General features: G+C 35.5%; 1 protein-coding gene across 6 annotated transcripts in view; it reads right to left on the bottom strand.

Annotated features, from left to right (window-relative positions):
• Positions 1-23,883, bottom strand: part of ZNF385D (zinc finger protein 385D) — a 1,173,536-nt gene that overhangs the window by 140,140 nt on the left and 1,009,513 nt on the right. For all 6 annotated transcript variants that reach the window (XM_064378657.1, XM_012466714.2, XM_064378658.1 and 3 more), the window contains one exon: positions 7,529-7,639. In XM_064378657.1, coding sequence (XP_064234727.1) covers positions 7,529-7,639 — 111 coding nt within the window. The remainder of the gene's footprint in view (positions 1-7,528; positions 7,640-23,883) is intronic.

The following is a 23,883-nucleotide window of genomic DNA, read 5'->3' as shown; positions in this document are numbered from 1 at the left end:
ATACTGATGTATTAAGATATATTAAGACAGGTTTTAAGAAATTTTAATTACCTAATTTGGTCACTAGAAGCCTAATTTGGCCAGTGGGTAGGAAAAAAATACTCCCGGCATCATCACTGTATTGACACTCTGGTTATGGACCTTAAGACTAAGAGATATGAATTAAATTCAGACACACAGCTCCATTTTACTACATTTCTATGTTCTAAAATGCAGAAAAATAATAATGATCTCTATAATAGCATTAGAAAATATATCAAGGTATTGGCAGTGATCCCCCAAATACCCTTTTGGAGGGCTATCAGGTCTCCAAGCAATGTTATGCTCTCATGAGATTTCTTCCCTTCTGATTTGTCAAACAGTTCCCCAACATAGTGAATGCTTGACAGTCCTGAAGCATTAAGGACATGTTGTTACTGTATTATAGTTCAGTAATATGAATTTCTGTTTACACTTTTGACGTGTTTATGCTTGAATTGTTGAGTGTGTCTGAATATGAGTAATGTCATTTAAGAGGACTTATGAGTTCTTATGGGTGAGATCTAGCTGCTGAATGGCTTTCCATAGTAGCTCTAACTCCTTCCAGTTAGTTCCATGAGGAAAGAAACCTTCAGGTCTTCTCTCTTAGGACAGCCTGACTAGTAGATCTTCCTCTATGCCATTGTTGTAGCAACCACTGAAACTTCAGAATGGACTTGCTGCCCTCCTTTGACCAGATGAGGCACAAACATCAGAGAAGGGAACACTGTCCTTACCCAGCCAGCTAATGACCACATGGCCTTGTACAAATCTATACTCTCTACATCTCAGCTTTTGCATATGAAATTAGCAGTATGTCTCTTCTACCTCTAATGTTTTATGAAATTCTGTCGTTAGGAAGTTAACTGTAATAACACTTAGATGCTACAATCTTATGTATCCTTAGTTTGGAACTTGAGATCTTATTTCCCATTCTATAGTGAATCATTGAGTATTCACTCTCTACTTCACTTAATAAGCTTACATCTTGTTGGCCCTGCTGTAGTCTTTCAAAGGCGCGTTACTAATTTGCCTAGGTCACCTGGTAATTTATGCTTATTTTAAGATGCTGATAAAATAATTGAACAAATTACAACCCTTTAGTCTTGAATTGGAAGGTTTCTGCATAACCCCATGTATGTTTCATATGCATGTCAAGAAGAGATTTGTCAGGAAAAAACCTACACCAGGAAAAGGTAATCTGATTAAAAATGCAAGCAGTATAATTTATGACATTTTAAAAGTTATCTGCAGGGCCAAAAAGAACTGTACCCAAAGGAAACAAAAAGGCAAAATACCAAATGACATAGTTTATGATAGGAAGGGTTGAAAAAATAAATAAAAATTTAGAGGGAAAGGAAATTGAATTTTCATGATCCAAAGATGAAAAGAACTACCAGCTATTATTTTCATTGGAAGGGGAAGAAGCTTTGAAATGTAAAAAGGTTCATAAGGCAAAACTACTTTCCTATATGATAAAGGATTCAATCAAGCATACAACTGAATTACAATGTTATTTTTCTAGAAAGATTCTAGGTTTAAAAATGGAAACAGACAAATTCCAGATTTACCTGGAAAGAACAAAAGAGTTGTTGCATTGGACTTAGAAAGCCTTTTCTTGAGTTTAAAATGATCTAATATGATGTGTATATTTTGATTTTGGTTTTTCTTTAAATAGAGATAATTTTCTTATATACAGATCAATTGATAAATCCAATCAATCTTGGCATTTCATGTCTAAGTATTTTGTAAAATTAGTACTTATGGACATGGCTGGTCAATAAGTAAACATATTTAACATTTCCAGTACATAAGTTTCTTTTATTGACATAATAATGATACAAAGACATTTTTAAAATTTCTAAGAGTTTCTACTCTTGCATTTCAATTCTGCAATGATTGTTTGGTTTATAAAACGTGGTTAGAAGGTTGCTATGTCATTTATAATTATATCTTCCCATTGAAAAATAAACTACAGTGTTTAAAATTTGCACTGAATAGTGAATGATATTCAAGGCTCAAAACAACAGAAAGTGTAAGGGCAGTTAATTCATATGTGTCTAGCTTATATAGACCAAAGAAACTGAAATGAGTTATTATCTGATATGGTCATGAAATTCAGTTCCAACCTAAGTCAAACATTCAAATAAAATGAGATATCTGTGGTAGACAGAATAATGGCCTCCTAATGCTATTTAAATCATAATCCCAGGAAAATATGAATATGTTACATTATATGACAAAGGGGGATTAGGTTAGCAGATGAAAATAAAGTGTTAATCAGTTGACCTTAAAATAAGGAAATTATCCTGATTTACCCAGGTGGGTCCTTTGTGATCACAAGGGTCTGTGAATGTGGAAGAGGGAGGCAGAAGAGTGAGAGAATGATTAGGGGTGAGAGGACTGAATTGGCTCTTGCTGTTTTTGAAGATGGAACGGGGTCACAAGCTGAAAAATGAAGGCAGCCTCTAGAAGTTGAGAAAGGCAAGAAACTGGATTCTCCCCCAGAGCCTGCAGAAAGAACATGAGCCTGTAGAAAGAACATAACCCTTCAGACACCCTGACTTTATCCTAGCGAGACCCGTTTGAGACTTCTCACCTTCAGAACTGTAAAGTAATACAGATATACCTCAGAAATATTGCAATTTGGTTCCAGGTGACCCCGGGAAAGCAAATATCACAATAATGTGAGTCGTGTGAATTTTCTCATTTCCCAATGCATATGAAAGTTGTTTACACCATACTTTATTAAATGCGCAATAACATTATGTCTAAGAATACAGTGTACATACCTTAATTTTAAAATATGCTATTGCTGAAAAATGCTAACAATAACATGAATCTTCAGCAAGACATAATCTTTTTTCTGGTGGAGGGTCTTGCCTCAGTGTAGATAGCTATTGACTGATCATACTGGTGGTGGTTTTAGGTTGAGGTAGCTGTGGGAATTTCTTAAAATAAGACAACAATGAACTTTGTTGCATCAAGAATTCCTCTTTTCACAAAAGAATTCTCTGTAGTATAAATGCTGTTTGATAGCATTTTATCTACACCAGAATTTCTTTCAAAATTGGAGTCAATCCTCTCAAAGCCTGCACTACTTTGTCAATTAGATTTATATAATATTCTAAATGCTTTGTCACTTCAACAGTATCTTTACCAGCAGCAGTAGATTCCATCTCAAGGAATGACTTCCTTTGCTCATTCAAAAGAAACAACTCATCCATGAAAGGAGATTATCATGAGATTATCTTGAGATTGCATCAATTCAATAATATCTTCAGACTCTAAGTTCTCTTGCTGTTTCCACAATATCTAGTTACTTCTTTCACTGAGTTTTGAAACCCTCAAAATCATCCATGAGGGGTTGAATCAACTTCTTCTAAATTCCTGTTAATGTGACTGTTTTGATTTCCTTCCACGAATTATAAACACTCTTAATGGCATCTAGAACAGTGAAATTTTTCCCAGAAAATTTTCAATTTATTTGGCCAGCATCCATCAGAGGAATCACTATCTATGGCAGGTATAGTCTTAAAAATACATTTCTTAAATAATAAGAGTGGGAAGTCAAAATTACTTCTTTATCCATGGGCTGCACAGTGAATGTAGTGTAGGCAGGCATGAAAACAGCATTAATCTTGCTGAACATCTCCATCAGAACTCTTGGGTGATAAGGTACATTGTCAATGAACAGTAATATTCTCAAAGACATCTTTCTTTCTGAGCAATAAATCTCAAGAGTGGGCTTAAAATATTCAGTAAACCACGATGTAAACAGATGTACTGTCATCCAGGCTTTGTTGTTGCATTTGTAGAACACAGGCAGAGTTGATTTAGTGTAATTCTTAAGGGCTCTAAGATTTTTGGAATAGTCAATGAGCACTGGCTTCAATTTAGACACTAACTTGATTAGCTCCTAACAAGAGAGTAAGCCTGTTCTTTGAATCTTTAAAGCCAGGCATTGACTTCCTCTCCAGCTGGGAAAGTCCTAGAGAGCATCATCATCCGATAGAATGCTCTTTGGTTTACACTGAAAATCTGTTGTGTAGTGTAGCCTGTAGCTACCTTTATCAATGGCCTTAGCTAGATCTTCTGGATCACTTGGTGCAGCTCCTACATCTACACCTGCAGCTTCACCGTGTACGTTTATCTTACGGAGATGACTTCTTCTCTTAAACCTCATGAACCAACTGCTCCCAGCTTCAGACATTTTTGATCACCTCTGTCAGCCTTCGTAGACTTGAAGAGAGTTAGGGCCTTCCTCTGGATTAGGCTCTGATTTAAGGAAATGGCATGGCTGATTTGATTTTCTATCCAAACCACTGGAACTTTCTCCATATCAAACATAAGGCTCTTTTGCTTTCATATCGTTCATGTGTTTACTAGAGTAGCACATCTAATTTCCTTCAAGAACTCTTCTTTTACAGTTACAGCTTAGCTAACCATTTGGCACAAAAGGCCTAGCTTTCAGTCTAACTCTTCTTTTGGCATGCCTTCCTCACTACGCTTAATCATTTCTGGCTTTTGATGTAAATCGAAAGATGTGTGACTCTTCCTTTCACTTGAACACATGCAGGCCATTGTAGGGTTTTAAATTGGCCTAATTTCAATGTTGTATCTCAGGAAATAGGAAGGTCCAAAGAGAGGGTGGGAGATTGGGGAATGTGCAGATGGTGGAGCAATCAGAGCACATACAACATTCATTGATTACATTTACCATCTTATGTGGGTGGAATTCACGGTGCCTCCAAACAATCAATAGTAACATCAAAGGTCACAAATCACCATAGCAGATATGGTAATAATAGAAAAGTTTGAAATATTTAAAGAAGAGCCACGATGCGATGCAGAGACACAAAGCGAGCTGAGATATGCCTGCATATTTGTGTTGCTTCAGGCCACTAAGTATGTGGTAATTTATTATAGCAGCAATAGAAGATTAACACAGTAATCATCTGGTCAAGACTGCAGTTGTTTAATTATGACCCAAAGTGGTTAGTCCACATCTGCAAATACTTGGCCATGTTCCTTTTACAACATGCCAGACCTGAAAGCAAAGTTGTGAGAATGAGAAGCCAGTTGTCCCTAATAAATACATATTGATGCCCATTCTACTTTGAAACTTCAGTAACAAGATAAATTGTAACAAAAAAAAAACTCTCTCACCAAGGAAATGAAGTAAGATTACATTTTTGAGAAGTATGTTCACATTCCATATGTTTTATCAATTTATATTGTTATATATAAAAATGTGTGTTTTCTAAAGTATATTTGACAATATTTCTAAAGTGTCCAATCATGAATTTGACATCAATCTACATAATTAGAAACACTCCCAAAATAGAAACACTGTCTGGAAATGGTAAGCAACTCATCACCAGGAATAATCAACATAAAGATCTTGCACTTGTGACAGATGAAATTCTTGCACTTAGTAGGAGATGAGGTTCAATGACCTTGAAGTTTCTTTCTTATGCCTAACAGAAGTGTTCTTAATGCAGAAAGTATTGACAGTGAAGTCATAGGGAGGAGGAGATATTTTAAGTAGTCTCATTAAATATAAGAAGCTGACAACATGGCTCCTGGGAGACTTACATCATTATCTGATCAGTTTCAAAGTGAAAAATAAATACAATTTAGGAAAAGAGGAACCAAAAAGAAGCCACTTAAAATAATAATTATAAAACTATATAATTGTTTGCCGAGTGTTTAAAAATGATCGAAGTTGAAGCTATTGAGTTTAGAACTTTTATTTATGTATTAAGAGGACTCTTTACAACAGCTTGAAGAGATTTATCTTAGTTATCACTTGAGAATACTTTATTGTTAATAAATTAAGCAATTCTGTGGTAAATTTCTATAACTCAAATCAAGGTGCTCAGCATTAAACAAAAATTCCTTCACATAAAATGTTGTATGTTTGGTATATTCTTTTTGGTTTTTGGCAGCAAATACCACTTAAGTGCTGCTATGGTGTAATTATTTGCATACCAGGAAAATTCATATGTTGAGATTCTAACCCCCAAGGGGATGGTAGTAGCAAGTGGAACCTTTTGGGAGATGATTTAAGTCATGAGGGCAAAGGCCTTGTGAATGAGATTGGTGCCCTCATAAAATAGCTTCAAGGGAGCTCCTTTATCCCTTTCACTATGTGAAAATACAGTGAAAATGTGCCATCTGTGAACCAGAAAGCAGGCCCTTACCAGACGGTGAATTTGTCAGCACCTTGATCTTGGACTTCTCAGCCTCTGGAACTCTGAGAAATAAATTTCTGTGGTTTATAATCTACTCACTTTATGGTATTTTGTTTTAGCTGGCCAAATGGACTAAGGTGTTATGCAGGCAATCCATTCTTCTCCTTTTTAAGTCAAAGGATATTATAAAATTACCTGATGATTGCCTTAGTAAGTATGAGTTCTTAAAACAAAAGCAAAATAGATGAAATGTTCTCCTCAAAGAATAAACTATTTTTTTTATGCCTCATCTATTTCCTATACTCGATTGTCTTGTATCCTATCCTTATCAGAGCATCTAAGAGAACTACTTGACTGGAGAGGTTAAATACTGGAAGGCATAACACTCTCCAGAATTCAGATCTGTTTGATCATCTCCACATAGTCTATCAACTTAGCCCAAGAAAATGGTAGCTTGGCAGACTCCATTTTGATAGGTTGGAGCCTTCTGTTTGCCTACAGTGTGAATGCTGTCCAATTCCTATTCCTTCTAAACTAAGGTTGCTTTTCTCTTCTGGAACTCTCAGGATTATCTCCACATCAGAGCAGGTTTGGCGGGGAAGAGAAGACATACATATTTTTTTTCTATTGGCCACAGGTCAAAATTAGTATCACTGTGATGGATCCAGAGTCCACCCTGGTCCTTAGAAATGGATGTGAATAACTCCCTGAATAACTTGTGAAGTACCAGTCAGGTCCACAAATGTTTCCTTCCTGCATGTTCTGCACTGAAGAGTCTTTTGGGACTTGAGTGGTTTTAGGTCTGTAGGACCCCCTGTTAAAATACCAATACCCCTAAGACACTTTGAGTGCTCTAGCATAAATATAATTAAGGACATGACAGTAATATGGAATTTGAAGCCTCCATGCCAGGCAAAAAGTTTATAAACTCAAACTCTTGGTCTTAAAATATGATTTGGTACCTATCTTATTTCAGAGTGTAACCTATTAAAAGTTCCATTGGTCCTAAGTTTTGCTGTTTCTAAAGGCAAAGTGTATTAACTACATGTACCATTCCCAAAAGACTAAAAAAAAAAGGAAAAAACAAAAAGCACATTAAACTGCAAGTGTGTAAGCTTGTACATGTGCAAATTTTCTGTAGGAAACCACCAACATAACATAATCTCCAAAATTAAAGCACATAATGAGTTAAATGTTATTTTTGATTTTTAACATGCTCAGTTACTGGAGAAAATGTTTAAGAAATCTTTTCTCCTGCATGATTAGAACACCAAAATGTATTTTTTTAAGTGAATACTAAATGAAAAACTTACATCAGAATTAAATCTCAACTGGCAAATGTTGCATGATATAATTTGCTTTCTTCGATGGGGAAGAGGAACCCCAAATGTATGGTTTATTACAGCTTTCTGAATCGGGTCCATCTGTAATGAGAAAAAAGAAATACAACAAATAGAAATAAAGCTTGTCAGTTCCATTGGAATTTTGCCCATTTCATTAAAGAACCAATCTGTACAGCTTCAATCTATTGCTCACATTATAAAGAACCTTTATATTCTAAGAAACAACATTTTTACTTTCTTGGAAAATAGATAACATTAAGCCTAAAGCTCAGTATGATAAGGAAATGATAAATGTACCTATTAGAGCCTGCATGCTAACTGTTTTTCTCATTTAAAAGCAACAATTGTCTCAGTTTAATAACCATTAAATATAATTAAAGATTTATCAAAATTCAAGTTATTGCTAATGCCAGCAATCTAACACAGAAGTATCTCTACACCATTACCCCTAAATGAGCTTCAAAATAGACTGGTCAGCTGGGAAGCCATGAAAATGAATTACACACCATTATACAACATCAACCTTATGCTGTGTTTGGTATCTTTTAGACTAAGAATATAATACATAAATCCTGCTTTCCAATAATTGAAACATGGAGCTGTTATTTAAGTCATTCAGCAATCACTGACCACCTAGTATATAATGTTAACCTGTGGACTTATTAGGGGGTGCCAGAGATTTTGGGTAAAATATCAATTAACTCTACGCATTCTATTTCCAGGGCAGGACAAGCAACAACAAAAACATATAAACAATCCAGCTCTGATAAAGTTAAATATTCCCTCACCAAGCTTTGTCCTATGGTTGCTTTGGCTGGAGTGCAGTGACTAGATCATAGCTCACTGCAGCCTCAAATTCCTGGGCTCAAGCAATCCTCTCATTTCAGTCTCCCAAGTGGCTGTGAGTACAAGCTTGAGTCACCACGCCCAGCCCTTAATCTTAATTCTTATGTAACTCCTTTCACTATCCATGTCCATTTATTAAAGTTGTGATGAAGCTTAAATGTGACAATTCATGAAATTTACTTAGGATAGTCAGTCTGAGCACATTAAATAGATGCTGACTATTATATGTTGTGTGTTGTAGCACATATGAAGATCAAGGTTAATATCAGCCTCAAACTCCTTTACTCATTGGCACGTTTCCCATTTTTCACATGATGAGATACCAAGAGTCTTCATAATAGATTGAAATAGATCAGAAATTATTTGATACACACAAAAGTGCTCAGAATCTGTCAGAAATGATGCTTTAATATTCAGCTCTGGTGACACATTATAGTTCATTAATTCCCCTAAATAAGTCATTGATCAATTCCATCTCCTTTTGTGTTTCTCAAATCACTGGAATCAGTTAATTCACAGGCTCTTGACACTTGAAGGAAGGAGAAAGTTTCTGACTCCTCTGTATTCACAACTCCTATTAGGTTGTCTAGATACTCTTAATATATGGTTCTGAATAATAACAATAACAATAAAAACAGTAGCAGCATTTATTATAATGCTTTCCATAGGCTATATCACTGGACTAGTTGATTTACATATTACATGATTGCAATGATAAAGGAGAAGAACTCATGGGAGTAATCATTTTTCTTTTCTAACTTCCCTTTAAATTTATTGTCTGATATTAATGCTTGCCCGAATTCTGGATGAAGCTCAGCCTATCTTCATTTTTCTGGCCACTTTTATGTATGATAGGTCGGGCGTGGTAGCTCACACCCATAATCCCAGCACTTTGGGAGGCCGAGGCGGTAGATCACCTGAGGTCAGGAGTTGGAGACCTGCCTGGCCAATGTGAAAATAAGATTAGCCAGGCATGCTGGCAGATGCCAGAAATCCCAGCTACTCGGGAGGCTGAGGCAGGAGAATCACTTGAACCCAGATTGCAGTGAGCTGAGATCATGCCACCCCATTCCAGCCTGGGTAACAGAGTGAGACTCTGTCAAAAAACAAATTATAGGATCACTTCTCTCCTTTACAAGTGAATTGTATAATATTTTAATCTTAACTGATTTTATTTACGTATTATATAATTTAAATGCAATAAAAATCAACAGTATTAAGTGTACAAGTGAAAAGTGACAAATGCATAGAGTGAGAATAAGTATCACACAGACCTTTTCCACTATCTGGACAAGTTCCCTCTTACCCCTCTGTGGTCATTCTCTGCCTCCTACTCCCAGACCCTGAAATCATTGGCCTGCTTTCTATGTTTTTTTGCCATTTCTGTCTCTTTTGCCATTTCATATAAATGGTATCATATAGTATGTGGTCATTTGTGTCTGGAATCTATCATTCAATACAATGGTGCTCAGATCCACATTGTTACGTGTAACAGTAGCTTGCTCCTTTTTATTGCTCAGTAGTATTCCTCTGTAAGGATGCACTACATGTGTTTATCCATTAACTGAAAGCATTTCATTATTTTCATCAATTCTTTGATCAAGCAGCACCGTTATATGGAGTCGGCAAGAAAAAAAGGGGTTCTTGGGTCAGATAAGATGTAGAAAATCGAGGTACTGCAACGTAAGATCATTCCTAAAATCGGTTAAGTGTCTTAATCCAAACATGAAAAATTAATTTAAAATTACAGTATCTCTTTTCCTTAGCTTGGGCCTGCTGTAGAAGAGCAATATGAAGGGCCACTGGACATACTACAGGATTCTTCTTTACATATGCTGACAAGTCTGTCACCCCAACTAAGCTTCTAAACCTTCCTCAACCTTATTTCCCCAGAACCAAAATTAACAATGCAGAGCTTGAAAAAGTCGACAGCCACACAAATGTGTGAATCTGCACTGCTTCAATAGCCCTCATTCTTCTCTCTAGGATAATTCTTCTATCGCTTCTATTAAAACAACCCCAGAGAACACTCAAGGGTAATTTTCCCTTCAGCCACCAGCTGACAAAAAATTAAAAGCAGAAAGAGATCACTGACTTACAGGTAGTTGCCTTACCATGTTCTGTTGGTGTACATTCTGTGCACAAATGGGGTGCGTTTCTATTAGGGGATAAGGTGAATTAATTATGCCTATAACCCATTAAGGAATATTGAAGTCCTCTTATAATGACACTTTGAAATAAAAATGAACTGTATATATATATCAAAGATGCTCTCCTTAAATACATACTGCTGAGTTTTGATCATATTTTGGTGATCAGGGTACTATTATTTTTTTTTAATTTTTTTTTATTGCATTTTAGATTTTGGGGTACATGTGAAGAACATGCAAGATAAGCATAGGTACACACGTAGCAGTGTGATTTGCTGCCTTCCTCCCCTTCATCTGTATTTGGCATTTCTCCCCGTGCTATCTCTCCCCAACTCCCCACCCACCACTGTCCCTCCCCTATTTCCCCCTCAACAGACCCCAAGAACACAAAATCAAACACCACATGTTCTCACTCATAGGCGGGTGTTGAACAATGAGAACACAAGGACACAGGGAGGGGAGCACTACACACTAGGGTACTATTATTATTACTATTTTTTTTTTCTTTAGTAACACTGGGGAAGCAGTGACCACATTCAGTCCAAATCTGTAAAGAAGGTATTTTGGGTCTAGTTACTTCATGCAAATGTAATATAGTCTTTATATTAAGCTATTTTTTTGAATTGAATGATGTTCCGATCATTGTGGCTATAAAATCAAATTTCAAAATGCAAAGTGGTATATTCTTCTGCAGAGACAATTTTATTTCCCAGAATACTTAAAAAATACTTAACTGAATTACCTTTTAAAGATGGATTTCACAAACTATAGATACACCATCAAAAGTAATTATCTTTTATCCTTTTAAAAATCTAGTACGTTTTAACATCTTTATTAATAAATATAAATCATATTCACACATATATATATATACACAATGTTTTACAATGAGGAATTATGAAACAGCAAAACCTAAATAATCAGTTCTCTTATTAAATAGTTAATTAGATGATCCCACAGGCTGTATAACTAAGTAGCATCTATCAAATCAGGGGACACACACATGGCTACTTTGATCATTTTGCCGAAACTTATGATTTACTATTATAATCGAATATTTTATATAAAAAGAAAGTCATGTATGTTGTTTTTCTCTCCAGAAACCAACAGGTCTGATCTGTCAAAACAGTAACATCTTATTTTGTGTATGCATATTATTATCAAGAATTTTTTTTACAAAATCTGTCTCAAGCAATGCCTTGAGTAGTAGCACAAGAGAAAAAGGGGTTCTTGGGTCAGACAAGATGTAGAAAATCAAGGTACTACAGCTTAGACATTAACAGCACACAATATAGAATATTCAAATCTCTGAGATATACAAGAAAAATATGTTTTAAATAAATGATTTCTAACTTAATATAACCAAAGTTTTTGCTAGTTTGTTTTTTAAAAAAATTTAGCATCATTGTTCAATGGGTACATTTTAGAAAATAGTGATCTCAGAAAGAAAATTATTTTAAAAATATAAGTAAAATATAAAGGTTTCAGTACAATAGTAGACACCAAACGAATAATGTAGAAACTTCATATATATTTCACTGAACCAGGGCAGCCACTGAATAAAAACCAAAAAGAAATGGTGAAATCTGCATTTTAGTATATACTTATTCGATTTCTAAATTGTAATATTTTGAAAGCCAGAATTTTCTAAATCTATTAATCAACAACTCCAAACAAACAAAAGTGAAGAATGATACACTACCTATTGATATGCTTACCCAAACTCTAGGCTAAAATTCAATTTCAAACTCAGCCCGTGGCCTTATTTAAAGCCAAATGAATATGTTTTTCTTCATTTCAGGCTGAAGAACCTTTGCATTTCTATCTAAGGCTAGGTTTTCCCTCACCTTCCCTCTGGGGATTCTGCTAAATTGACTTTAAATGAGCATACAGGGGACATGCTTCAAGTACAGCAGCCTCAGCTCAAGGTTCTCTTCTCTAGGACTCCTGTTGTATTTTCACAGAGGACTTAACCCTGAGTTTACAGGTCCTGCTCTAAGAGACCTCTTCTCTCTCTGTTTCTATTGTTACTGTGGCTTTCAGTTTTTAAATCAAAGAATAATAACTCAAAATGCCAGGAAGTTTAGAAGTCCAGAAATAAAAAGTTTGTCTTTTCAGCTGGTATTTATATGTAATAATGTCCAGTAACAGTAACTTTAAAGGTTACACTTACAGGCACTTTCTGTGTGTTGGATGGTCACAGAATTTTTATTCTAAGTTATTAAGGAGCTTTTATGGTACTTTGACCAATTTCACGTAACTAGTAAGTGGGAAACTTGCTAACAAACACAAGCCTCTCACCATACCCCTGTAAGTATCTAAGATACTGTAATCAAGCTTTGTAATATTCATCATATTCACATATGAATATTTGTGCCTCTCCAGTATGAAGTGACACTGAGTGGAGATCCTGGTATATTTATTACATCAACTTTGAATTAGTAAAATGTTTTTATATTACTCATATTCATGCATTAAAAAACACTAATATAAAAGTTGCTTAAAATCTCACTCCCACAAAAATTTTACCATTTGAGAAATTCCATTTTTGTCCTTTAACTTTTTAAATGGATGTATAACTTACACACAAAAAGTACATACATTTTAAGTGTATCTTTTGCAGATTTTAAAAAATATATGCATACCCTCATGTTTACAACATCCCAATAAAGAGATGGAATATTTTCAGCAGTCAAGAAGTCTCTCAGTCGTGCACTTGCCAAGTCAATTATGAGATGTCACCAGAGATTATTTGTACCTGCTTTTGCAGGTCATAAGAACGTAAATACACAGTATGCATTCTTTTGTGTCTGGCTTATTTCATTCCTCATTATGTCTGTATTTTGATCACTTTTGTTGCTGTATAGTATTCTATATAACTAAAAGTAGCATCTATCAAATTGGGACATACACATGGCTACTTTGATCATTTTGCTGAAACTTATGATTTACTATTATAACTGAATATTTTATATAAAAAGAAAGTCATGTATGTTGTTTTTCTCTCCAGAAACCAACAGGTCTGATCTCTCAAACATCTTATTTTGTGTATGCGTATTATTGTCAAGAATTTTTTTTACAAAATCTGTCTCAAGCAATGCTGATATGTGTAGTAGTCAGAAAGAAAGGGGTTCTTGGGTCAGACAAGATGTAGAAACTGTTGAAGAGTTGGGTTGCTGGCCCTGTTAATCTATTATGAATAAGCTAAAAACAATTCTAGGCATGTATTTGTTGGATATAGTAGTCATTTATCTGACATATCTAGGAATTAAATTTCTAGGTTATAGAATATTTATAGGATAAACTTTAATAGGTGCTGCCAAAGAGTTTTTCAAGATGGCTGTTACAGTACTGCAATGTGGTACTGGCACTAACCATCCAGAATTGGCGTAGACTCCACAATTTAACGGCATAGTCCCCAACAAGACTCCAATTCAAACACCAGTCACAAGTTTGAGGGTCCACAAGCCACCTACATTTGTGACAAACTGGCTACAAATTTAGGGGCTCCTCTGCCCCCAATGGGTTTGATAACTTGCTAGAATGACTTAAGTAGCTCAAAAATAGCACTAAACTTATTATAATTTTAGTGTAAAGGACACGATTCAGAAGCAGCTCAGTGAAAAGACACATAGAGCTAGAACTAGGAGGATCCTAAATCAGAGCTTCCATGTCTTCTCGCCATGGAATCATGATGCATCTCCCTCCCTACACCTTTCAAACCAAAGAAACTCACCCAAGCCTTACTGTCCATAGTTGTTTTTTTTTTTTTTTTTTTTTTTTGTGTGTGTGTGTGTGTGGATGGATTTCATTATCTAGGCATGATTGACTAAATTGCAAGGCACATGAACTCAATCTCCAGCATCCTTCCACTTTTCAGAGGTTGGAATGACATTACTGGGCTCAAAGCCCTAATTCTTTAATTTTATGGTTAGTCTTTCTGGCGACTGGGCCCCATCCTGACTCACCTCATTAATATAAACTCAGATGTGATACAAGAGTTCTAGATACTCCTATCACTTGGGAAATTTCCAAGTTTTACAGGTTACCTAGCTGGAACTGAGGACAAAGATAAGGCCAAAGTTTTTATAATACAGTATTTGTGCATCCTTGTACTTTTGATGCATAATTAATTTTACAAAGTTGTAAGCATAACATGGAAATGATATTTATTTTGCTTTTCATTTAACAAGGTATCCAAAGGATACTTTTACTTAACTACAGTTGTCATATTTACCAATTAAATGGTGGCATACAATTTCCCTAAGTGACTGTTGGGGCTCAGAATAGAATACCTCGAAGTATGGTCCCTTGACATGCTGGGTACTTTAAAGTGAAGGATATAGGAAAACCTCAGATCATATCCTTTTGTCCAATCACTTTTCTACACAGTGGTCTCTTCTTTATCAAACCTACATATAAAAATAGAATTTTCCCTGGGTCCTTGGTTTTCATTTCTGATGAATACTGTTTTAGGTAAAACTTTGATTAGATAAATGCTATACTTTTCTTGTTAACCAGTATTTTGTTATAGGAATGTCAGCTCTGACGCTTATGAGTGAGAAAAGGTATCACAGCTTTCCACCCCTGCACAGAAGAAAACCTGAAAAATCCTGGAGGACATTGTTAAGTGAAATTAAGCCAGACACAAAAATTACCAACACAATTTGTCAGTTAAGCCCTGGGCACAATTTTAGAACTCATCTATGTTTGATATCTCCAATGGGTGGAGACTAAGTTTCACCAGTGCTCATATACCCAGTGATCCTTATTCCTTTACCTGGAACCCAGAGAGCACTCAATACATAGTTAAACTTTATTGAAATTTCTCACTTTATAAATGAGAAAAGATACAGTTAGAGAAAAAAGTCTGAGGAAAAAAAGGGAAGAGTGATTTTATTTCAATGAGATTTCTTTTTCTGTAACAGGTTTTTTCTAAACAATATTAATTTTTATTTTTAATTGATACATAATATACATATTTATGAAGTAAAAATGTGATATTTTGATACCTTTATACAGTGTCTAATCAAATCATGGTAATTAGCATATTCATCACCTCTAACATCAGTTCTTTGTGTTGGGAACATTCACTATCTTCTTTTTTAGCTATTTGAAGATATGGAGTAAATTCTTATTCTATATCTTCAATAAAGTGCTAAAGAACACTAGAACTTATTCTTCCTATCTAGCTGTATACTTTTGTATCTGTTAACCAATATCTCCTTCTCCTCCCTTCCCTCTAGACTTCCCAGCATCTAGTTATCACTATTCTACTGTGTACTTCTATGAAATCAACTTATTTAGCTTCCACATGTGAGTGATAACACGTGTATTTATCTTTCTGTGTCTGGCTTAATTTCACTTAATAATGTCCTCCAGGATCATCCATGTTTTCAAAACTGACAAGATGCCATTTTTCTTTATGGCTGAATGGGATTCCATTATGTATATATACCACATTTTCTTTATCCATTCATCCACTGATGGACACTTAAGTTAATTCCATATCTTAGGTATTGTGCATAATGCTGCAATAAACACTGGAGTACAGAGATCAATCTGACATACTGATTTCCTTTCTTCTGGGTATATACCAAGTAGTAGAATTGCTGGATCATATGGTAGTTCTATATTTAGTTTTTGAAGGAACCTACATATTGTTTTCTATAATGGCTGTACTAACATTCCCACCAACAGTGTATAGGAGGAGTTCCTCTTTCTCGGCAGCCTCATCAGCATATTCTTTTTTGTCTTCTTATCATAGCCATTCTGACTGGTGTGGGATGATATTTCATTGTGGCTTTGATTTGCATTTCCTTAATAATTAGTGATGAGCATTTTTCATATACTTTTTGGCCATTTGTATATTACCTTATTTATTTTTGAGACAGGGTCTCACTCTGTTGCCCAGGCTGGAATGATGTGGTGCAGTCTCAGCTCACTGCAGCCTCAACTTCCTGGGCTCAAGAGATCCTCCTGTGTCAGCCCCTCAAAAAGCTGGGACTATAGGCACTCACCAGCAAGCCTGGCTGATTTTTTGATTTTTGTCTTTTTGTAAAGACAGGGTCTTGCCATGTTGCCCAGGCTGACCTCGAACTCCTGGACTCAAGCAATCCTCCTGGCCCTAGCCTCCCAAACTTGTTGGGACTACAAGTGTGAGCCACTGCACCCTGAATTTGTCTATTTTCTTTAGAGAAATGTCTATGCAGGTCATTTACCCATTTTTTAATTGGATTAATTATTTTTTTGCTGTCAAGTTCTTGGAATTCTTTGTATATTATGAATATTAATCTCTTGTTGAATGAATAGTTTGCAAATATTTTCCTTCACTTTACAGGCTGTGTCTTCCTTCTGTCAATGGTTTCTTTTGCTGTGCAACAGCTTTTTGGTTTAGTATATTCCCATTTCTCTGTTTTTGCTTTTGTTGCCTGTACTTTTGAAGTCTTATACATAAAATCCTTGCCCAGATCAATGTACTGAAGTGTTTCCTCTATGTTTACTTGTAATAGATATATAGTTTTGGGTATTAATTTAGATTTTTAATCAATTTCACATTGATTTTTGTATAATATATGGGGAATATTCTTCTGCATATGGATATCCAGTTTCCCTGTATCATTTACCTCAGAGACTGTACTGTACCTGTTGTATGTTTTTGGTGCCTTTGTCAAAAATTAGTTGGCTATAAATACTTGTGTTTCTTTCTGAGTTCTCTATTCTGTTTCATTGGTCGATATGTCTGCTTTTATGCCAGAACCATGCTGTCTGGATTTCTACAGCTTTGTAGTAAATTTTGAAGTCAGCTAGTGTAATGCTTCCAGCTTTGTTCTTTTTACCCTGGATTGCTTTGGCTATTTGGGGTCTTTCGTGGTTCCATACAAATTTCAAGATTTTTTTATATTTCTATGAAAAATATCATTGGTATTTTGATAAGGATTGCATATTTTAGAAAAGAATAAATGATGCCTGATTGTTTTAATATTTATGTTGAAAACTCATTGTTTAATTTGAACACTGGAGAGACCTTGTCATCAGCACTTAGAGTCTTAGTTTCACTCTTAATTCCTTTCTGCTTTGATTAGAATCCTGTTTCTAGCGTCCTTACATAACAAAATCTCTTTCCAAGGCAAAGACTGCCTATGATAACTATTGCCACAAAGAGAAGCCAGGTTTCTCAATGATGTTCAGTACCAGTCTCTGAATAAAGTCTAATTCTGAATAAAGTCTCTGAATAAACCGGTCTCTGAATAAAGTCTAATTATCAATCCCACAACTCCGGAATTGGGATTTCATTTTCAAGGGATGTCCTAGACAACATGGCATTATTGATCGAACAAAGAAATATATTCCAGAAATCTATTCTTTTACTAGCTGTATCAGAATTCCACAGTGCATCTGGTTCTTGGACAAGTCATTGAAACGTGGGTCAGATGTTGAAAGCTGCTGTGTACTGTGATGTGACAGTGAAGGTAAAGACAATATACTTTAGCACATAAATTATATGTGGCTAAATTTTAAGAATTTTCTCTTATTCTAAAATATGTCCTTCTTACTTTACTATTAGAATTTTCTTTTATGAAATCCTGGTGCTATTAAAGGGAGGACTTTGTTCATTTAGTTTTTTTTTTTTTTATGTCCAGGTTTGGAAAAAAGTAAAGATGAGGAAGTCCTATGTTAGTTGGCCTTTTTGTATTTATTTTTAAATATTTTAATCATGTGTTTTCTAGGGCTGTCATAACAAAATACTGCAAACTCAGTGGCTTAAAACATCAGAAATTTATCATCTCACAGGTCTGGAGGCTAGAAATTTGAAATTAAGGTGCTGTCAAATCCATGCTTCCTCTGAAGCCTGTAGAGGAGCATCCTTCCTTGCCATTCCTAACTGCTGGTGTTTTGCCAACAATCTTTGGTGACCTTTGTCTTGTAGATGCATCATTCAAATTCTCCTTTTTTTGCATTGTATTCTCGCTGTGTATCTCTGTCTCTGTGCCCAAATTTCTCCTTTTATAAGGTTACCAATCATATCGAATTACCCTAATGATCTTATTTTAACTTGAGTATCTCTGTAAAGACTCTATTACCAACAAGGTTATATTCTGATGTACTATAGGTTAGAACTTCAACATTTCTTTTTTGGAAAGGCAAAATTCAACTTAAAATAAATGGAACGGATACAAGAATCTAGTAACAACTGGGAAATTTTACTCAGGCATAAATGCTAGGATGTCCTGGTTAATGGAAAATTAATAATTAAAATTAGTTTTCCTGTCTAAGTGGCTAAAAGGAAAAGTTCAAACAATAAATGAATTACTGAGATCATTTCTTGCCTGCCCTGATTCTTGACGTGATCAATTTTAGCCTCAAAGAATTTTGTGATCCTCAAGGGTCTAGGAAGAAGGAAGAAGCTCAGAGAATTAAAATGTTCAGAGATGAGGAGAATAGAATTGAAATAAGTAGTGCACTAATTAACGGCAGATCATTACTAACCAGACTCCAAATAATACATTAAATATTTTTGAAGTGTCACAAAATTAAAGTTATGAAGTGTATAGAAAAAAATTAAACAATGGCACATTGGTAAGAACAACATAAATGATTATTCCAGTTTTCATTATTTGGTTGATTATAAAAGACAAATTGTGGGCAATATTTAAGCTGTATACTTTTTCCTCACTTTATAGCATATTCTTTTGTTTCAGTCACCATTTAATGCCTTTGGAAAAGCATAATGATGTGTGGAATGAATCTTATATAAATTCCTTCTCTGTAGGTTATCTTTTTAATATTTTCTGAAAATTCCAAGATAATACATATATATGAAATTTAGCACATAAGAATATCCTTGATTGTTTTTGTTTTGTTAAAAATGCAAATGTATATATATATGTATGCAAATATATACATTTGTGTGTGTGTATACACACACACATTATTTCTGTGCGTGTGTGTATACACACACATTGTTTCTGTGCTGATTTACATACCAGTATTTATCTACCAATTCCCTACAGAAGATCCCTTCAATGCTTGTTATTTGGCATTGATCAATTTCTTCTGTTCTGTGTTTTGGCTAAGGTGTACATTTTCTTGAGATACTCTACTTCTCCTGGCACTGAAGTATTCTTTCACTAATTTATGTTTTTCCTCCTGCCATACGTGCCCTGTATGCCTCTTTCTCTTAGCCAGTGAAGTGGAATTCAAGCCACAAGGGATGTTTTGCTTTGGCAAACAGTGCCTTCCAAGAACTAGCCCAGGTCTACATTTTTCCATTCATTTTCCATTACTACGTTACTACGTGCCCCAGACATTTTGCTGCAGTACTATAGACCTGCTAGCAGTGCCGTAAATAATCCAGTGCATTTTATTGTCTCCTGTTCTTTTCAAAGGCTCTTTCATTTCTTCAGTCTTTATCAATTGTATATCAGATGTGTAATTCCAGTCTATCCCTCCAAATGCAATTGCTTCCAGCAAGCCTTCCTCTAGTCTCTCAGTCGGCAAAGCTAATACACTTCTTCAAGTCTTCATAGCACCCTATAAATTCTAGTACCATTCATTTACCATCTGCTACTCAAATAATAGATTTTCCCCTCCCTAAATTGCATAAGAGGTGAGATGCATGTGTTTTTTAATTTATTTATTTTACTTTAGGTGCATACTATATCTGGCATTTCTCCCCATATTATCCCTGCCCACCCTCCCCTCCCTCCCCACCCCCCATTTTCTCTCCCCTATCCCCCCCAACTGTCCCCTGTGTGTGATGCTCCTCTCCCTGAGTCCACATGTTCTCATTGTTCAACACTCACCTATGAGTGAGAACATACGGTGCTTGGCTTTCTGTTCTTGGGTCAGTTTGCTGAAAATGATGGTTTCCAGATTCATCCAAGTCCCTACAAAGGACAGGAACTCATAGATTTTTATGGCTGTGTAGTATTCCATGGTGTATATGTACCACATTTTTTTTGTCCAGTCTATCATTGATGGGCATTTGGGTTGGTTCCAGGTCTTTGCTATTGTACACAGGGCTGCAATGAACATATGTGTGCATGTGTCTTTATAGTAGAACAATTTATAGTTCTTTGGGTATATACCCAATAGTGGGATTGCTGGGTCAAATGGAATTTCTATTTCTAGATCCTTGAGAAATCACCACACGGTCTTCTACAATGGTTGAACTAATTTACACTCCCACCAACTGTGTAAGAATGTTCCTATTTCTCCACATTCTCTCCAGCATCTGTTGTCTCCCAATTTTTTAATGATCGCCATTCTAACTGACGTGAGATAGTGTCTCCTAGTGTGGTTTTGATTTGCATTTCTCTAATGACCAGTGATGATGAGCATTTTTTCATATGTTTGTTGGCCTCATATATGTCCTCTTCTAAAAAGTGTCTGCTCATATCCTTCACCCACTTTTGAATGGGTTTGTTTTTTTCTTATATATCTGTTTTAGTTCTTTGTAGATTCTGGATGTTAGCCCTTTGTCAGATGGGTAGATTGCAAAAATTTTTTCACATTCTATTGGTTGCCAATTCACTCTAATGATGCTTTCTTTTGCTGTACAGAAGCTCTGGAGTTTAATTAGATCCCATTTGTCTATCCTGGCTTTTATTGCCATTGCTTTTGGTGTTTTAGTCATGAAGTCCTTGCCTATGCCTATGTCCTGGATGGTTTTGCCTACGTTTTCTTCTAGTGTTTTTATGGTGTTTGGTTTCATGTTTAAATATTTGATCCATCTGGAGTTAATTTTAGTGTAAGGTGACAGGTAGGGGTCCAGTTTCTGCTTTCTTGCACATTGCTAGCCAGTTTTCCCAACACCATTATTAAACATGGAGTCCTTTACTTGTTTTTGCTGGTTTTGTCAAAGATCAGATGGTTGTAGATGTGTGGTGTTTCTTCTGGGGTATCTGTTCTGTTCCATTGTTCTATGTCTCTGTTTTGGTACCAGTACTATGCTGTTGTGATTACTGTAGCCTTGTAGTATAGTTTGAAGTCTGGCAGTGTGATGCCTCCAGCTTTGTTCTTTTTGCTTAGGATTGTCTTGGCTATGCAGGGTCTCTTGTGATTCCATATGAAGTTTAAAGTGGTTTTTTTCCAGTTCTGTGAAGAAGGTCATTGGTAGCTTGATGGGGAGAGCACTGAATCTTAGATTACTTTGGGCAGTATGGCCATTTTCACGATATTGATTCTTCCTAACCATGAACATGGAATGTTTCTCCATCTGTTTGTGTCCTCTCCTATTTTGTTGAGCAGTGGTTTGTAGTTCTCCTTGAAGAGGTCCTTTACATCCTTTGTTAGTTGTATTCCTAGGTATTTTATTCTCTTTTTAGCAATTGCAAATGGGTGTTCACTCTTTATTTGGCTCTCTGTTTGTCTGTTATTGGTATATAGGAATGCTTGTGATTTCTGCACATGGATTTTGTATCCTGAAACTTTGCTGAAGTTGCTTATCAGTTTGAGAAGATTTTGGGCTGAGACGATGGGGTCTTCTAGATATACAATCATGTCATCTGCAAATAGAGACAGTTTGACTTCCTCCTTTCCTCATTGAATACCCTTTATTTCTTTTTCTTGCCTGATTGCTCTGGCTAGAACTTCCAATACTTTGTTGAATAGGAGTGGTGAGAGAGGGCATCCTTGTCTAATGCCTGATTTCAAAGGGAATTCTTCCAGCTTTTGCCCATTCAGTATGATATTGGCTGTAGGTTTGTTATATGAGACGTTATATTTATCTTAAAACAAGTGTGTGATGACAGAGAGGGTTCAATAAAGATTTATTGTTAGAAAAAGTAATTAGACATGTGAAAACAGCCACCCCAGTTGACTCTCAGTCATTTTAAGGAGAAAAATCTGGTCCAAGATATAATTCTTGGTTGAAGCCACATTGTTCAGCTTTGTAGAAGAACTGCACTGTTATCTGAAGGTGACTATGTTTTGGAGCCTTGATGTAAATATCCAAAATAACCTGCATGTTTATAAAGTAAAATTAACAATCTAGCATTTAAAATCCTTACCAAGTATTTAAGCTGACTATTCTCAACCCTGGCTGTACACTGAGAATCACCTTGGGAAGTTTGTTAAAGGTACAGAGCCAGGGCCCCAATACAATGCTGATTCAGCTCAGTGTTTAAAATGCTTCTTGGGGATGACTAAGAAGCATTGCTCAAAACACTAGTAATAGAATCACCTTTCTTAAATTAAAATTTTTTCACCAAATGTTTCCAAAATACCAATGTCCTCTCTTCCACCAATAAATAATTTTGTAGTCAAATAATCTAATAAGGATACAGCATTATCCTCATTTTACAGAAATGGAAACTGAGGAAAAACCAGGATACATGATTTGCCATGGTAACCTATATATTATAGGTCTAAGATTGATATCCAGGTTTATTAAAATCCAGTGTTCTTCCTACACGTCACACTGACTGCAATTGTGTGGGGCTGGTAAACAAACTTCTAAATTCAATCTGTAGACTGGATCTGAATCTGGATTTTTTTTGCAGTTGGCAAATCACAAGGCAGAAATGCATACACATTAAATAAAAACAAAAACTGATGGAGAATACTAAACCAGAGCAACTTGAAATAAAACAAGGGCTATTATAAAGTATCTCTAACAACCGACTTGCTTTTATTACAGTGTACGCTATTTTTAATTCCCACCAAATTGCTAAAGCACTAGTTCTCTTTCTCCATTGTTTTTTTTCTCTCTACTCTGCCTATTTTTCACTCATGGGCCTTTCTCAGTAACTTAAGTTAAAGAAACTAATGTAAAAGTAGACTAAGTCAGAAGCTGGAAAGGTATAATAAAGGGCAAGTGTTCAGCAAGAGGTTCTCAATTGTGGAGGTCAAGAAAGGATAAAGTCAAGGGTATCTGATATTTCCAAAAACCTTAAAGATTAAGTCCACCTGAACCACAGGTGAAGCTAAGCCAGCACCATAGAACTTCTCTTAACCACGTAGGTACAGTCACCTTTTGGTTGTATTTTTAACACTTTTATGTCTACCATGTCAAACACATGTACAATTTTTTGAAAGACCCAAAATACAGTGCCTTGGGTGATTCATGGCTTACTATATGGTTACTATTTAGTTTATATAAACTACATAAACTAAAATATAAACTGTAACCATTTAAATGACTGTTTACATGACCCAAAGGGGGTTGTAAACTCCAAATGGTTTTCCATGAGCAAGCACATTTAGAAATACTTATTTAAGAGGTTATTTTGTTGGAATACTACCTATTACTTCAAGTCTTCTTCCATAGGGGCTCTTAGAATATAGTATCTTAAAATTTCTAGTTTTAAATTTTCTTATCAAAGA

Source organism: Aotus nancymaae, unplaced genomic scaffold (assembly GCF_030222135.1).
Source record: "Aotus nancymaae isolate 86718 unplaced genomic scaffold, 86718_ANA_hifiasm-v0.15.2.pri h1tg000019l, whole genome shotgun sequence".
Taxonomy (NCBI): Eukaryota; Metazoa; Chordata; class Mammalia; order Primates; family Aotidae; genus Aotus; species Aotus nancymaae.
Note: the sequence above shows the minus strand (reverse complement) of the source record. Positions and strands in the feature narration are given on the sequence as shown.